General features: G+C 37.2%; 3 protein-coding genes across 6 annotated transcripts; 1 reads left to right on the top strand and 2 right to left on the bottom strand.

Moving 5' to 3' along the window:
- Positions 1-628: 628 nt before the first annotated feature.
- Positions 629-1,908, bottom strand: LOC121743034 (60S ribosomal protein L22-2-like). Its single transcript, XM_042136213.1, has 3 exons — positions 1,810-1,908; positions 1,472-1,728; positions 629-911 (listed from the first exon to the last, which is right to left on the bottom strand). The coding sequence occupies exons 2-3, from the start codon at positions 1,705-1,707 to the stop codon at positions 767-769; spliced, it is 381 nt and encodes a 126-aa protein (XP_041992147.1). The 5' UTR covers positions 1,708-1,728; positions 1,810-1,908; the 3' UTR covers positions 629-766.
- A 1,021-nt stretch (positions 1,909-2,929) lies between these two features.
- On the top strand, positions 2,930-6,086 carry LOC121743781 (caffeoylshikimate esterase-like). Its single transcript, XM_042137147.1, has 8 exons — positions 2,930-3,239; positions 3,337-3,427; positions 3,772-3,804; positions 4,447-4,593; positions 4,776-4,906; positions 5,046-5,183; positions 5,245-5,343; positions 5,721-6,086. The coding sequence occupies exons 1-8, from the start codon at positions 3,219-3,221 to the stop codon at positions 6,060-6,062; spliced, it is 1,002 nt and encodes a 333-aa protein (XP_041993081.1). The 5' UTR covers positions 2,930-3,218; the 3' UTR covers positions 6,063-6,086.
- Positions 6,087-7,921: 1,835 nt separating this feature from the next.
- Positions 7,922-15,023, bottom strand: LOC121743737. Of its 4 annotated transcripts, none has more exons than XM_042137089.1 (28): positions 14,930-15,023; positions 14,796-14,862; positions 14,594-14,709; positions 13,977-14,099; positions 13,747-13,890; positions 13,392-13,668; positions 13,109-13,283; positions 12,862-12,983; positions 12,681-12,772; positions 12,366-12,561; positions 12,216-12,282; positions 11,764-11,912; positions 11,600-11,670; positions 11,314-11,487; positions 11,137-11,202; positions 10,761-10,859; positions 10,587-10,676; positions 10,370-10,445; positions 10,184-10,280; positions 10,002-10,071; positions 9,718-9,897; positions 9,497-9,619; positions 9,325-9,408; positions 9,053-9,237; positions 8,825-8,963; positions 8,656-8,715; positions 8,468-8,572; positions 7,922-8,198 (listed from the first exon to the last, which is right to left on the bottom strand). In XM_042137089.1, exons 1-28 carry the CDS (start codon positions 14,987-14,989, stop codon positions 8,085-8,087), a joined length of 3,321 nt encoding a protein of 1,106 aa, XP_041993023.1. In that variant the 5' UTR covers positions 14,990-15,023; the 3' UTR covers positions 7,922-8,084. The 4 variants fall into 4 exon arrangements, with proteins under 4 accessions (XP_041993023.1, XP_041993024.1, XP_041993025.1 ...); XM_042137090.1 differs by having other exon boundaries at positions 13,109-13,280; XM_042137091.1 differs by lacking the exon at positions 14,930-15,023 and having other exon boundaries at positions 13,977-14,301; positions 14,796-14,821.
- Positions 15,024-16,044: the final 1,021 nt, after the last annotated feature.

Below are 16,044 nucleotides of genomic sequence, written 5' to 3'. Positions count from 1 at the left end.
GAGTTGATGAAAATTACCTTCTTTTGGTCAATGTCCTATGGTTGTAATTCTAATCCCTCATCTTATACACACGTTTTCATTTCTTATCTTCCATGATTCTCTATTTTGGATCTAGTTTTAGTGACTAGATCCGCTCTATCTTTATTTCAACTTGTGTTTTGTTGGTAGATCTACACTTGTGGCATAATCTTGAATATTTTCATGGATCTATATCAAGTCGATCATCCTTATTTTATGAAAGAACACAAAGATTACGAATGCAAAATATACACCCTCGTCCCATCATAAGCGAGTCACTTTCCTTTATGGAATGTCCCACCATAAGTGAGTCATTTTCCTTATAAGCAAAAAAATATCTCTCTTAAACCTACTTTATTCTTTTCACTCATCTACTTTTCTCTCTCTCATACACATATATTGTACTCCCTCCCCACCATAAGCGAACCACCAGATGACAAACTTGAAGATTAGGAACTCATTGAAGTACAAGAAAAGCCAATCCTTTTATGCACCACCAATCTGAAAACAACCTAAACCACCAATCAAAGCAACGACACTGGACCTGCATTACTATCCTAGATCAATGTTTTATAGCACAAATGTGTAACTATGTAAGGAAAGCAGATGATGACATCAAAATTCAATCTAATAGTAGTAATAAACAGTCTCAGAAATATTAGAATGAAGACCAAACAAACAACACAATTGATCCAAAAAAGAGGTTTCGTCCAAGCATAAAAGGAACATGAAACTAATCTCTCTATATTTAGTCTTCCTCCTCGCCCTCTTGCTCGGCAATGTTGAAGTAGCGAAGTTCGTACACGTTTCTTTCTTTGTTGGATGAAATCACGCGAAGCCAATCCCTCACATTGTGCTTCTTCAAGTATTTCTTAGTCAAATACTTCAAATACCTGGACATCAACAAGAGTCACAATCTTTTAATCCAAAAATAACTTACCAACAAATGAAAGTGCAAATGCACATTTCAGTACAAACCGATGCAACATAGCCCTATGGTTCCACGCTGCATAACTGACATTTCATTCAAGAAATCCCCTCTATTCAAATCAAGGCAATGCAGTTGTCAAAACTAGCTTAATAGATGGTTTACTATTTCTATACACCGTTCACCAATATAAAGATTGAGCAATTGAAAATAAGTCATTTTTGTTGATTCAGCATTTCATTATCAGCTCATTAAAATAGGCCAATCTACACAATTGGAAAAAAATAGTTGATTCAGCAATTCATTATCGGCTAATTCAAATAAGCCAGTCCACAACATTACACAGTTGAAACAAACTTCATTTTAGTTGATTCAGCAATTCATTCCCAGCTAATTCAAATAGGCCAATCCACAACATTACACAATTGAAAAAAAAATATTTTAATTGATTCAGCATTTCCGCATCAGCTCATTCAAATAGCGAAATCCACAACATTACACATGAGCAAAACTTAATTAACACACCTCTTGGAGAAAGTGGAATCGGCGGTGACGGTGATCTTGCTCTTGTCGCGGCTGACAGTAACGGAATCGCCGAGAGCACCGGCTTTGCCACCGACCTTAATTCTCTCCTGCAAAAACTTCTCCAGCGAAGCGATCTCCATGATCTTATCCTCCACCGGCTTCGAGCAATCGATGACGAAGGTAACGCCCTTCTTCTTCCCGCCCTTCACCGCCGCAGCCGCCGTGCCTTTGCTCATCTTCGCACAATTTTTCTTCGCCTACAAAAAATTAAGAGGAAACTTCGGAATTACAACACAACGACGGATTAATATAGTGAAAATGGAAGAAATTTTGCTTACTGGTGTTGAATCGAACGGCTGAGTGTGAACTGTGCGTTTAGAAAGAGAGGAATAGAGATAAACAGATATATTAGGGTTTCTTGAGTTGGTTGATATGGGCTTTAGGTTAAAATTTTGGATCTGACTGAGATTGGAAATCCAGCAGGCTTCAGTTTATGGGCCTTGGACCCAATTTTTTGGACTTAGTTTTTCTGATAGTCTTTTTTTTTTAATAAAAATTCTAAATTAAGCTTTTGGTTATAAATAACATAATTTGAACCACGTATGGTTATTTTTTTGGAAAAATAGGATTAAATGCATTTTGACCAAATTAAAAAGTTAAACTATATTCTAATGCAAAGTTAATAAAAATGTAAATAAATTATTAAAAAACGATGTATTCGTCTTCTCCATTTCACACAAAACCATTCCTTATTACGTCGGTGTACCAATTCATTTTCAAAGGGAATAAAATTGAATATTCAAAAAAGGAAATAAGAAAAGGGAAACAAAGTGAAACTAAAAATTAAATTAAAATTATTAAAGTTAAAAAATCTCAAAATAAAAAGTAAACTATGCATATGATATGAGTTGTATGTTTCACTATCACACTCCAATTAGTAGCGCACACTCAAATAATTTCTTGGAAAGTGACAACTAAAACTCTTATTTTCGGATGAAGAGAGCATATGGTTACATCAGCATTGTACAAACTTCAGATGGATCATCATCTCAAGACACTCAATTCATGAAAAAAGAAGTTGCAAACTTGAGACTAAGTGGGTGGAAATGTGGAATCATGATTCATGCCTTATTATCCCTTTGATGTATGAATAAAGTCTAAAAATGAAAATCTCCATGCAATATAAAAAGAGTTTAGTCATAAAATAGCAATGAGGTACTGTATTTGGAAGCCTAAATTTAATTAGTACTACTCGGAGTAAATTACGCGAAATATAATTAAAAAGGATGCATCCTAATTTAGTCGAAATAGAAATAGAAATAAAAATAAAATATAATGATGGCTACACACGTGGCTTCGCTAGAATGATGGGCGATGACTATAAATTTCGAGAAGCGTGATGAAGAGAGAGCGAGAGGAGGATGAAGAAGAATGGGTGTCTGAATCTTCATCCTCAACTCCAATGATTCACCCCACATGCATCCCCATCATATAAATATAATATTATATAATTATATTTATACGTGTATTATCGCCAGTTTCCTCTACACGTAACCCCAAGCACAGAGTTTGGAACTTTTTCCAACTTCATTTTTAACCAAAACCATAAATCATAACCACATCAATCAAACCGCCTCATTTGCTCGTGCCTTATCCAGTTTCTTCATAGTTGAAACAAAATTTTGCTTATTTCCAAGTCTTAAGTCAAAAAAATGTTTGTGTTTTGATCCGGTAAAGTTGGATCTAGATGGATGTTATATATTGTGAGGTGGCCTTTTGTTTGATTCTGTCTTTTTTTTTGTTTAAATGCTTCTAGAATTTTGAGGTTTTTGTTGACATGAGCTTGTTTTTGTGTTGAATTTTAGGAGTATATAACGAATTCTAGAGGGGTGGAGCTATTTACTTGCAAATGGTTGCCTATTTCTTCTCCAAAAGCTCTGGTTTTTCTCTGCCATGGTTTCACCTCTCTCTCTCTCACACACACGCACACACACTCATTCTAATGTACTACTACTAGTACTTTAAGCGTCGTCCTGTAATAGGAGTCCTATTTTGTTTGAGCACGAATTTTAAGAAATGTATAGAAAGAGATGAAAAGTTAGTTTTATAGTAATAAAATATGAGTGAAATAAGTTCGTGGAATGTGAGGCCTATTTACCATTTATGGTAAAAGTGACATAAGACTCTTATAGTGAGATGGACGAAAATGGCAAAATAGGACTCTTATTGTGGGAATGTGGGAGTACTATTTTTTTCATCAATGGTTTTCATTTGAAATGATGATAATGAATGGATTGCAGGTTATGGCATGGAATGCGGTAACTTCATGAAAGGTAACTTCATGAAGTTTAATTTTATCTCACATTAAAACAGTCAATATTCATTCTTGAATGATGTGTGTAGAAGCATGTGACTGTTGTTTGTTTCCATCATAGAATTCTGCTTGAATCTTTTGTTTGTTCGGTATTTTTCTTAAACTTGGATGAACTTGCATATTGTGTTGCAAATGTAGTATATACTCGATGGATATCTTGATCATAAGTGCAAGAACTGGTTAGTCATTTATGTGCCAAAAGACCGATCTCGAGGATGTGATAGGATGCTTGTTCGCCGTTATCTATTTCAGTCATTTATTGCACGGTAAAGGTACTACTATTAGTGCGAGGTTAGAATGTCGATTGCCACTTCACCAAGAAATTTTCATGTTGGCATGTTTGGTTATTAGGTTTACCTAGATGATGTTCTCTGCCGATATATTTATGGAGGCACGTTAATCTGGTTAGAGGAAAACCTTGGCGTGTGTTCACTGTTTCATCTTAGCCGCACTTGTTGATTTAGGCAATGCCAGGATATGATTCCTTACGACTTGTATCGGTGTAAAGTTACTCTAGTAGTGATTGTATTAGAACTTTGAACATGAATTGAGACTTTAAGTTCCAATTGAATATTTTATCTTTTTTTCTTTTGATTATTAGGTGTTGGGGTTGAACTGTCGAATCATGGCTATGCTGTTTTTGGAATTGATTACGAAGGCCACGGGCAGTCCTCAGGTGCTCGATGTTACATCAAGAGCTTCGACAATATTGTTAACGACTGCAGTGAATATTTCAAGTCAGTCTGTGGTGAGTCACCGAACTCTGGTGGCAAAAAGTCATGAATCACGGAGGATGGAATTGATTAGTTTGTAGAGATATATGGAACGAACCTGATTGCTGTATTCAAGAGCTGGCAAATAGATCTGATATAATTCATGAGAATCCTCTTCAATAGTACTAAGCAATAATGGTTTTCTTGAATTTTTCAGCACGGGAAGAGTATAAGAGAAAGAGAAGATTCTTGTACGGAGAATCAATGGGAGGGGCAGTTGCTCTGCTAATACACAAGAAAGATGCTAGTTTTTGGGATGGTGCCATTCTAGTCGCTCCTATGTGCAAGGTCGTGCACTGCATTTCAATTTGTCAATAAGAGATATCGTAACTTTAGTGCTCGGTCCATGTCCTAATACTGTGTACCGAGATACAGCAGAGAATCACTTGTGTTGATTTTGGTTCCGTTTTTGATGTGAAATTGTTAGATATCGGAGAAGGTGAAGCCACACCCTATAATCATCAGCCTTTTAACGAGGGTGGAAGACGTCATTCCTAAATGGAAGATTGTTCCAACAAAGGACGTCATTGATTCAGCCTTCAAGGATCCTGTAAAACGAGAACAGGTGAGTTTGTCTCGATATAGTTTTGTGGTACAATCACGAACGCCGCAACGTTTTCACGCAGATACGTGGCAACAAGTTGATATATCAAGAGAAACCAAGGTTAAAGACGGCTCTTGAACTTCTCAGAACTAGCATGAACCTCGAGGACAGCTTGAATGAGGTTGTCTCCTATACTAATTCAGTTGTTTTCCTCTTCCATTTCACGAGCTCGTTTCTTTGTTTTTGACTATTATCGGTGCCTCTGACATAGAGTACTTCTTTTCATACTCTATGTTTGTTAAATCATCTGCTCTTCTCGACGAATTTGAGATTATAGTATGCACACGATCAACGCAACATACTAAATTCATATCTCTGTGCTTCGATTTCATTCTTTCAATTGGTTTTGTCGATGCAATCTAGATCTTTGAGGTTGGATTCCTTGTGTACTCGTTTCCTCTGTTACCTCGCCATGATACCTCTAGTTGGCTTACATTTTCATGTTGCATTTCTTTCCATGTTATATGAGAAACTCATATTTTGGTTATCATTCGACAGGTGACACTGCCGTTCTTCGTGTTGCATGGTGAAGCCGACACGGTGACGGACCCGGAAGTTAGCAGGGCCTTGTACGAGCAAGCCAGCAGCGCAGACAAGACGATGAAGATGTATGCCGGGATGTGGCATGGGCTAACGGCGGGAGAGCCAGACGACAACATCAAGATCGTGTTCTCAGACATCTTGGCATGGCTGGACAAGCGATCGGGAGATGACAGCGCTCGCTTCTCCAAATTCAGTCAACCTTCGACGTCGCCTGCCACAGAGAGCGAACAGAATGAGTGCAACGCCAAGAATTCACGTGGATGGAAAGGTCGTTGCTTATTTCATTCAGCAATGTAACATGAAAAAATTGGCTTTGGACTTATAAATGGATGCAATTCATTGGAATTATCATGATAATTATAATCTCAATTTTTAAACAAATACTCCCTCCGTCCCGAGCTACTCGCTCATTTCCTTTTCGGCACGGAGATTAAGGAATGAGTGTATATGAAAGTCAAAAATGACGGTTGTAGGTGAAAATTTTTACTAAAAATGGAAAGAGTGCAAGTAACTTGGGACGCCCAAAAAGGAAATACGTGCGAGTAGTGCGGGACGGAGGGAGTATTTTTTTGGATGGTTTAGCTGACTAAAAGTTTTGATGGTATAGATCTGCTTGCGTCCGAAATCCTTCCTTTTACGGGCGGGTCTATACTTTCAGAATAAATGCCCGATATATATCTCACATTAAAAGTGGTCGATTGGTTTTTGGAGCTGTTTTCATATTGGTAGTCAACTCACCTTACTTGGTTTTATCGTGTAACAACTCACCTTGTTCATTGCGCAAACTATGTTGGGTTGAGTGCAATTTATAAGATACATTAAACACTTGTATATAATCTTCTTGTTCAATGGGCATACATCAATTCTTGCTCAAATCAATATTGAGTTATATCAGGGTCGTATCCGGCAAGCAATTATAAACATTGAACTTCTTGAGCACTTTCTCCACAAAATAAGAGTGTGACAAGACATGTTCTTAAAATCTTATCATCTAGCCTCATATATTTAATGTTAAAGTTTCTCTTTAACATGTTTTTCATGTTGTTCATGATTAACATGTCATCAATGTAAAGATACATTACATCTTATTTGTTATTTATGTTTAGTTGGAACACATCTATCACATTGATTTATCCTAAAACCATTTGATAATATCACAATTCACATTGTCAAATTTAAGTGTTATGACAAATAGGGCAATTGTGTAATCGACAAACGAAAGAACGTAAAGAGACACATAATTTACGTGGTTCACCAACGTTGTGTTGGCTACATCCACGGGCAAGAACGGAGAACTAATTGTATTATTACTGCGGTTACAGATACCTAATTTTTGTGCCCTACTTCTATATAAATAGGTACAAGAGGCGAACTGGGCCTAATACAACAATTAAGGCCAAAAACATAAACATATCATAGCGTCGCCCCCCTTGACCCCCGACTCGCTGACCGGGCAGCGAGACCCCCGTTTGGCTAGCGGCAAACAGTAATGATTCAAGGCATCCTAACATTATACCTCAATCTCAACTAATGATACAAAATATGTTCCTTTTCTTCAATGTTCATTACAATGAAGCGGAGATTTCTATTTGAATATTGGCTCATCAATAAAAATAGGTTTATAAGGCTCAAAATGGCCAATTATGGAATTTTATGAGAAATGGTTCATCTATGGGCTGAGACTAATATTTTCAGTTTTGTTTTTGCTTCTGCATATCACTTGTTATTCCATTTCTGTTTTGAATTCCTCTACTGGGTATAGTATAGATATTCATATCAAAGTATGTAGACATGTACGATTTATATATTTTAACCAAAATATACTCTAAAGAGAAGAGTTAAATAACTAAAAATAAATGTTTGTTTTTGGGAACCCAAGTTGTAAGTTTGTAACCATAACACCTAATCGATTGCATAATAGTACTAGCCAATTTTGGGGTTTTGCTTTTTCTTATTGACTTCTGTTTCCAGTAGATAAAATCAAGCTGAAAATGGAATGGAAAAGGAACCAAACCAAAAGGTGCAAGAGTTTGGTTTATTTATTCAATCATAAAACCAATCACTCTCTATACCATGATCACAATTCATCTATATACTTATGTTCATCTGAAGTGAAGTAAATTTGGAATTTATTGAATCAAACAAGAATATACAGGTAAAGATGAAGGAAAAATCAGTAGAATTACTCTTTTTATTGGTGACAAAATTACCAATGAATTTATACACATGATTATGCACATGATTAGGTTAGGGATGGAGAAAAAAACAAACCTACCTAGATGTTTTATACTCCTTCATATACAAATGTAGTTTCTTCCTCTAAATGAAGTAGCTAAGTGGTGTCTTGTTTCTCGTTCCGCCTTCGCCATATAGTTCGTTCCACTGTTGAAGCTCGGTCACATTTTGTGATTCCGATGAAACACTTGCACATACCTACATTTCCATCCAACTCACCAATGTCATTCTTATTTCAGGGCAATGAAAACTTGACAAAATTCCATACTTGAAGGCAAGAAAACAAGATTATGTATCTGTCCATACCTCCACAAATAAAATGTTAAGGAGAACAGATTATGTAACTAGTAAAGAAACATACAGAGGTATAAGGAGTTCGTTTCGTTAACAAGCTTATATTTTGACTTTAAAAAAATTAATTTTGAACCATTCTATATCAGAGCATATATCTTCATCAGTATATGCACCTGTGCATGTGCTTCTTTGAAGTCATCCATAGTCAGGCACCGAACGTCTGAACTGGTATGCAATGAAGGCAATGGTCTGTTCTCGGCCAGTGCCAAGGCTTTTTCCTATAGAATTGCACGGTATTCTATTGTAAGTGAAAACCAACATGGCATAAGATGAGAAGAAAGCTTCAATCATGTGAATGTACCTGCTTCTCCTTCTCCAAAAGTTGTCTTATCGGGAAATATGAAGCAGCCACACACAGATTCTAAGAAACAGACATGTTTTGCAAATGAAGGGGTCAATAAATTGAATTTTGACGAGATTACAAGCCAAAACCGAACTATTTAGAACTCATGCAGAAAAAACGATCAAACCTTTAGATCACTTCCTGAATACCCCTCGGTCATTTGAGCTACTGCTTCGAGATCCACATCTGGACCTAGCTCTTCTATGGCTAATATCACCTTTAAGATTTTAGCCCTATTTTGAGCATCGGGCAGACTGACCATCAACCTGGTCGAATTATAAATAGATCAAGAGAACTGACGAGGAATGCTTCTTTAGATAATTGAAAAATCTGTTCGAAAGGGCAATGATAACACCTCCTGGGAAGCCTCCTTATTACTGCCTCATCGAGATCAAAAGGCCTGTTTGTTGCAGCAAGTACTAGCACTCGTTCCTTATCCTTTGTACGCAAGCCGTCCCAGTTAACCATAAATTCATTTTTCATTTTACGCATCGCCTCATGTTCTCCTTGGGATTCCCGTTTCCTTAACATACTGTCAACCTGTGGCGACATATATCAAAATCTTTATCGAGAAGACCATAGTAAATGATATCACAACGAAAAAAACTAACAGATGATTAGACTGACCTCATCAACAAATATAACACTGGGCGATATTTTGCTGGCCAAAGTGAAGACTGCTTTCACGTATTTCTCCCCTTCACCAAACCACTGAGTGCAAAATAATTACAATCAACCACAGATAGGGATAAACAGATGAGAATAACTAAGAAATGTTCAAGGCTAGCAAAAAACCCACCTTTGAGGTAATGCTAGACGTAGATATGTTGATGAAGTTTGCACCTGCTTCCGTTGCAACAGCTTTTGCAAGCATTGTTTTACCCGTGCCAGGAGGCCCAAAGAGCAATACTCCCTTACAAGGCTGCAAACGACACAATTAGTACAAGAAGGTATCGATTTCATGACAAATGAAAAGAATGCTCAATTTTCTGATTTGCTTTGAGCACAAATAGCATTTACTTTTCTAAGTTGTCCTTTGTTGAACAGTTCTGGCCTTTGCAGAGGTAGCATCACTACTTCCTTCAAAGTTTCCTTCACATTCTCCAATGCTCCAATGTCGTCGAAACTAACACCAATGTCACCGGGTGAAATGACCTCAGCAAGGAGCCTTTTCTCAAATTCATTATCAGTAGCCACGTCCTAAAACATTAAAAATTATTTTCATGTACCAAATTAAGTGAAACAGTCCAGTGGAACAGTTCATTTTACAACAAACACAAAGATCGAAACTCCACACACTTCACCTTGAGAGATTTTTTTAAACTCTGGTTTCCGTCTTTGGTGCCGCGTAGAATGTCGAGCCCATATTTGATACTGCAATATAGAGAAGAAAGAAGAATAGTATCGGGACTGTCATCAGAAACCAACTACTCAATTCTCAAGCCCCAATCAGTGGTAACAGGATAGTAAACACATATTTATTTACCTTGCACTTTGAATGACAATTGATGTATCTGTGACATTTGGTAGAGTGTAGTACATGAAGCGATGAGTCAAAGCCCATCCGATAGCTCTTTCAACATCTGTCATCATTAGAACAAGTATAAAGGATTATCCAATTGAGAATCACGACACTTCATTTAGAGATATGAAGTGAAATTGTATGACTGACTTTCAGCAGACAAAGCTTCATCTTCGATGCACAATGTTTCCAAATCAGGGCAAACATATCTAAACCGACTTAGAACCTGAAATATATTGACAAAGAGAGACACAAAATATTAGGCCAAAAAATGATACAAGAAGTTTGTCCAAATATCAATATTGCAATTTGCAACAAAGTCCAGAGACAGATACTTCTGAAGGGGTGATGGACCAGCAAGACTAACCGAGCGGATAAGGGCAATATTTGACTGTGATTTCATTGTCTTGGCATCTTGATCGAGCATTTGTTTCCAGTCCTCCAGCATTTCTTCATCCTGTCATATTTTAGCAGCAGTTAGTACTTCTTTCTCTTCAAATAATCGAAGTAGCATCATGTGGAAGCCAAAAACTATAATTACCTGAGGAATCTGTACCGTCACTTTGTTTGGGAAAAGACTACTGAGCTGCTTCGTACTTTTTGGGGCCTCTTTGTTTTTGTCTTGCAAGTTACCCATATCCTATCAAAAAATAAAATGCTGTCTTATGAAGAGAAGTTGTACATGCGCTAATGTCGTCATTTTCATGACCATGTCAACCAACTGCATAACTCGCATGTATGCTAGAAATGATGAAGTACGCGAATCACCATTCAAATCGATCTTAATGAACATCTCAATAAAGGGGAAATGCATGTCAAGACTGTTTTCATACACATCAATGACAAAATCCATGTAACTAAATTAAAAGTGAACACAAATTTAGAACACAGAGTATACAAGTGCAGTTAACTCATACCCCTACAGGACGCATGTCCAAGAATCCTGTTTGGTTTAACTTTGCGAGAAGCACGAGAGGTGGAGGCTGGATCCAGAATGTGAATTACAGTGTCACAACTCACAAAATTATACATAAACAAAAGTATCAGCGTGTGTGTTGTTATGTAGAAATATTAAATTAAAGATCATCGCATACTTTTGCCTTTGGGGTGTCCATCTGAGTATGTGAAGCTATGGCAACAACATTTTCTGGCAAAGCTTCGAGCTTCATTTTAAAGGCTTTAAATGCTTCCAGATTCCTAATCACCAATTTCTCGATGTCTTTGAAAAACAAAATTAACGAACCCTTTTTACTTTCCATGGAAGCAACCTACAGAATCATTACATGTAAACATTACTTTTAAAAACCACAATCATGCAAAATAAAAAAATGGATTCTAGTGTGATAAATACTTCAAATTTCACATAGCAACAAAGTTGACCTCAAAGAGATCATTAATGACAAGCTCATCAATGTCATCGTCATTTGGACTCTCAAGACTTAGTGAGCCAGCTGCACATGGAGAAAAATAATCACATTTTCTAGTTATAGAAGTTAAATAAGACAAGGGAACAGAAACAAGTTAAGCAAATTCTTAAGTCTTACCGGAACAAAAAAAACCATGATCTCGTTCGCAGAGGCCCCCGAGGTCATTACCTTCGGGAACTGCTGTATTGAATCTAACCCCAATTTTAGCATAGCCATTACCTTCAAATACAAGAACCACCTTGCCTCTGGAACCATATTTTGGACTCCTGCACAAAATCGTATGTTATCGGACTTACAAATAAGGACAACCCACAACACATTGATACAATCATACAAGCAATTGGTACAGCTCATCAACCCCACATTCTCATAATATTTTAGATGATCTAACAGCATGTATATCCAAACACAAGGTGACATCAAAACGGGATATTTAGCAAATAATATGTTTAACTTGTGCAATTTCATGCCACCAACATCCAATAAAGTGACAGGTTATATCGAGAGTACATGAGAAAGAAACAGATAAACATCATCGGTAAATTTGAACAACAAATTCCATAATTTACCTAATTGGAAATTGACCGGGAGAATTGCCAAATGCTACTAAAGTGCCAACAAACTTTACTCTATTACCTGCCAAATTCCACTTTAACCACTTAACATAAAAAAATCCGAAATCTAAATTTAGACAAACAGGCAAAAAAAGCTAAGTATACCTTTTCTGAAAGCGTAGTTCTTTGACGTAGCAGTAGATGCTTCATCCTTAGACTGCGCAGAAGAGGCTATAGCAGCATCCACACTCGACGATAGTTCCCTAAGGTGTACATCAACAGTTGTTCGCTTAGCAAACACAGTAGCTCTCTCAGGCTCTGAACTTTCTTTTGGGGATTCAACTTCCTTAGTTAATCCCCCCTAAACAAATTTTTAAATCAAAAATCAGAAAATATAATTGCACAAACGAGCAATAGAACTAACTGATGAAAGAAAACGGACACTATTTAAGTTTCTAAACATTTACAGTGGAAACTTACACCAGATAACATAATCTTGTTGACTATAAGGAGTCTCACGCCAAAAAAATTAGCAATTGCCCTAGTCAATGCTTCCTGATACATTTCTGAACCTGCGAAGAAAACACGTAATGCGATGGTCAAGATCTGCCAATAAAGTAGGAAAAACATACTTAAATATTCGAGTATGGAGATATACTACCTCCTGGACCTGACAACAAAATTCTTGGGCACACCGCAGGGAGTTCTGAAATAAGCTTCCCCATGTTCGGACACTTCAAATATATGTATGACGAAGATACAAGGACATTCTTGGTGGTCTCACTGTTAACAAAAATGAGCATTCAAGTAGGAAGCCAGCATAGTAAATGCATAATCTATCCTATTTATTAAAAAGGGTAGAGAGTTTATCAGTGGTAAAGGTGATGTGGTACACAATAAGCAAGTACCTTAGATAATAGGGAAACTTCTCAAATGAAACACCCAGATCTTTCACATCTATAAAACATTTCCGTAAGCCCTCTATAAATTTTTGACGTCCTGGAGACTGTGGAAAGAGAGGAGGAGAACCCTTTATTTGATCTCTGTGTTTGTTATGATCATCAAGAATTTTTGATGGGCCTGCTAAAAATGTAAAACAGGTTATCGGTGGCAATACCAGAAGATGGAGCACCAGTATTCTTAATAACTACTACAGAACATCGTCTTTACAGGAAAAAGCATCTTCCATACCGGTATCAATGATACAATTGTCTGACACTTTGCAAGTAGAAGGCACTGATGGAAGTTCAGACCCTTGTTCCACCTCCTCGCCATTCCGAGATGATGGTGGAGTAAGAGACAATTCATCAGTAGGATGTGAGAGGGAGGCCAGAGTTGACCCAACGGCAACTGCAGAAGTTTCACCTGATCTAGCCTCAATACGCAATCCATTTTTGGATCCACCATGAGCTTCTAAGCTACTTACTGAAGGGTGCACGCTAGTTTTCGATCTAAGGAGTTGGAAAATCTAGTAATATGTCAAGGAAATAAACAGGTACAATATGATGAAGAAACTACTCTTAGAACACCACAGACAATAGGATACATAAGCCTGTTTAGTTTTTGAGCTAAAGATAATCTCATCACCTCCATTTATAAAGATGATGGATTTTTCAACGTAAGCCTTTCCATTAACTTGAACAGCTCCTTTTTTCCCAACGATTTCAAGCAATGTTTCCGAAACCCCTCTCTGTGAATTGGGAAATGAGCATAGAATCAGTAACCATGATAGTTGGAATCCCTGCCTTATGTACCACATTGACAATCACAACATACCTCAGTTTCAATGTGCTTCAGATTACACAACAACTTACCGACTGCTGGATCTATGACCCACAAGCCACATTCCTCGGATTTACCAACACTTAAAGTAGGGAGATGCAGAATAACATGGGAATTCTGGGATAGGAAAAGTGCACGAAACAAATTAAGATAAAGAAAGGTAATCAAGATGTTGGCATGTGAATGAAGAGTCACTAAACCCTCATTGATAGCCGTGCTAGATTTAAAGCTTAGCAACACTGAAGTATTCCCCCTAAACATCACTTATCAGGATGAGACAAGCAACATTGTCTTGTACCCGTCACTTCCAACAACGGACCTGTCCAAGTTAAACTTTTTAGTATGGAATGCATAATACTCCCTTGTTTCTGATTCCATATTGAGATTAAAAAAGTTATTTCCATGACCTAAAATATAGAAATCGGGTAAATACTTTATCCATTTTTACATTACCAGATATGAAATCAAAATTCAGAAAATATGATATCCCAAATTGACACAGTCGATACAACATAATTGTCATGAATCTCATTCCAAGATTCACATTAATTTGAATTATTTATTAGCCTTTTCAAGATAGTGACATAAAGAGTAAACACGCAGACACACACCTCTGAACACTGAGATATGAGTTTTCCCCACGGATTCCCAGAATCCGGCTGCCGCAGCACCAGCCCTTCCCGTGAGTGTACTATGGTTAACCTATTCGGCTTCCCTTTAGCAGCATCTGATTTTCAAGAATTCACTAAATTTCCAACATATGCAAAGAATTGTAAAGTAATCTAGAAAGGAAGAAGGGAAGGGGATAATCACCTTTGGCCGCCGGCGCCTTAGCATCCTCACCTTTGGCCGCCCCGTCAATTTCTCCCTCTGACGCCGGCTGTATGCAGAATTCAAAATTGGCATCAAACACAAGAAACGAATGAAAGAATCATATGAGATTGAACCTTGGATCGCTTGGCGTCGGGCGGAGGAGGGGGGGAATCAGATGGAGTGCGCTTCACCATGGATTCTGGGAAGAGATTCAAAATGATTGATTATTTTTTATTGCGGGAAATGAATTGCATACTTCTGATTTTGAATTTGAATTTATAAGAGTAGAATATAAGGAACGGTTATTTTTTTCAATAATGCTTAGTTTTGGTTGGATGGGATTTCATTTCGACTCGATTAGTTACTAAACTAATGCTATCACCCGTGCTATGCACGGGCCAAATAATTTTCAATGATTACACATTCAATAAATTAATATAAATAAAAAATAATGAAAATGAGTATTATTTTGTGGACTTTAAATATAAAAAATTGTACTACTAATAACACTATTTTAGACCATTACAAATGTAAAATTAAATAAATTGAAAATTAAAGTAACATAGAAATGTTGGTTATAAGAGTTTTGTATATTTTTCGAACAGAATAATAACATTTTTTCACAACGTCCAGCGTTCAATCGCTATGAGCCACCGACAGCGAATCAACATGCTTGAAGGTGGCGTAACCAATCAACCTCCTTTCCATCTCTCCTGTTTTCTCTTCGCCATGGTCTCGGTTGTCCGAAGCTGCCATCCACCACCGGCAATGCCATCGTTGTTGCCACCTTTCATCGCAAAACCCCTTTTATGCACACCTACATATATACACACATAGATGGAAAAAAGAGAGATAACATAATATAATCGTCTCCTCTAGGTTTCTTTTTGGTCAGCCGAGAAATTTCTCCCTTTAAATCACCAATTAAAGTGATGTTTGGAAGCTTAAATCTTGAATTATTTGTATCTAGTCAATTCCTGCCGAAAAAAATCCTCTCTATGTCACCTTTCTTTGTTTTTGCGGTCCACTTTCCCTCCGATTCCTCCAAAGTTGTCGACCACTGCAACCATCCACCTCTGCGTCATCGCCCCGAGCCGCTTACAAGTTTGCCTAGTGTAGGTGTAGCCTTTGGTACAGAAGCAAGTACTCCTAGTTCACATAAATCACAATACATGGCATTTCAACTTTGTCATAGGAAAAAAAATCACATTATGTCTATTAATTATTCCCTCCGTCCCAACTAAGTTGA

This window comes from Salvia splendens, chromosome 8 (genome assembly GCF_004379255.2).
Source record: "Salvia splendens isolate huo1 chromosome 8, SspV2, whole genome shotgun sequence".
Lineage (NCBI taxonomy): Eukaryota > Viridiplantae > Streptophyta > Magnoliopsida > Lamiales > Lamiaceae > Salvia > Salvia splendens.
Note: the sequence above shows the minus strand (reverse complement) of the source record. Positions and strands in the feature narration are given on the sequence as shown.

Excerpts from the sequence above, each read along its gene's own strand:
- LOC121743034 (XM_042136213.1), bottom strand. The coding sequence starts at position 1,707 with ATGAGCAAAGGCACGGCGGCTGCGGCGGTGAAGGGCGGGAAGAAGAAG. Across the intron at positions 912-1,471 it reads GATTCCACTTTCTCCAAGAG|GTATTTGAAGTATTTGACTA; the intron begins GTGTGTTAATTA and ends GTTGATGTCCAG.
- LOC121743781 (XM_042137147.1), top strand. The coding sequence starts at position 3,219 with ATGGATGTTATATATTGTGAG. Across the intron at positions 3,428-3,771 it reads TCTGGTTTTTCTCTGCCATG|GTTATGGCATGGAATGCGGT; the intron begins GTTTCACCTCTC and ends AATGGATTGCAG. Across the intron at positions 3,805-4,446 it reads ATGCGGTAACTTCATGAAAG|GTGTTGGGGTTGAACTGTCG; the intron begins GTAACTTCATGA and ends TTTGATTATTAG.
- LOC121743737 (XM_042137089.1), bottom strand. The coding sequence starts at position 14,989 with ATGGTGAAGCGCACTCCATCTGATTCCCCCCCTCCTCCGCCCGACGCC. Across the intron at positions 10,860-11,136 it reads TGGACATGCGTCCTGTAGGG|GATATGGGTAACTTGCAAGA; the intron begins GTATGAGTTAAC and ends ATTTTTTGATAG. Across the intron at positions 10,281-10,369 it reads TGAAGCTTTGTCTGCTGAAA|ATGTTGAAAGAGCTATCGGA; the intron begins GTCAGTCATACA and ends TAATGATGACAG.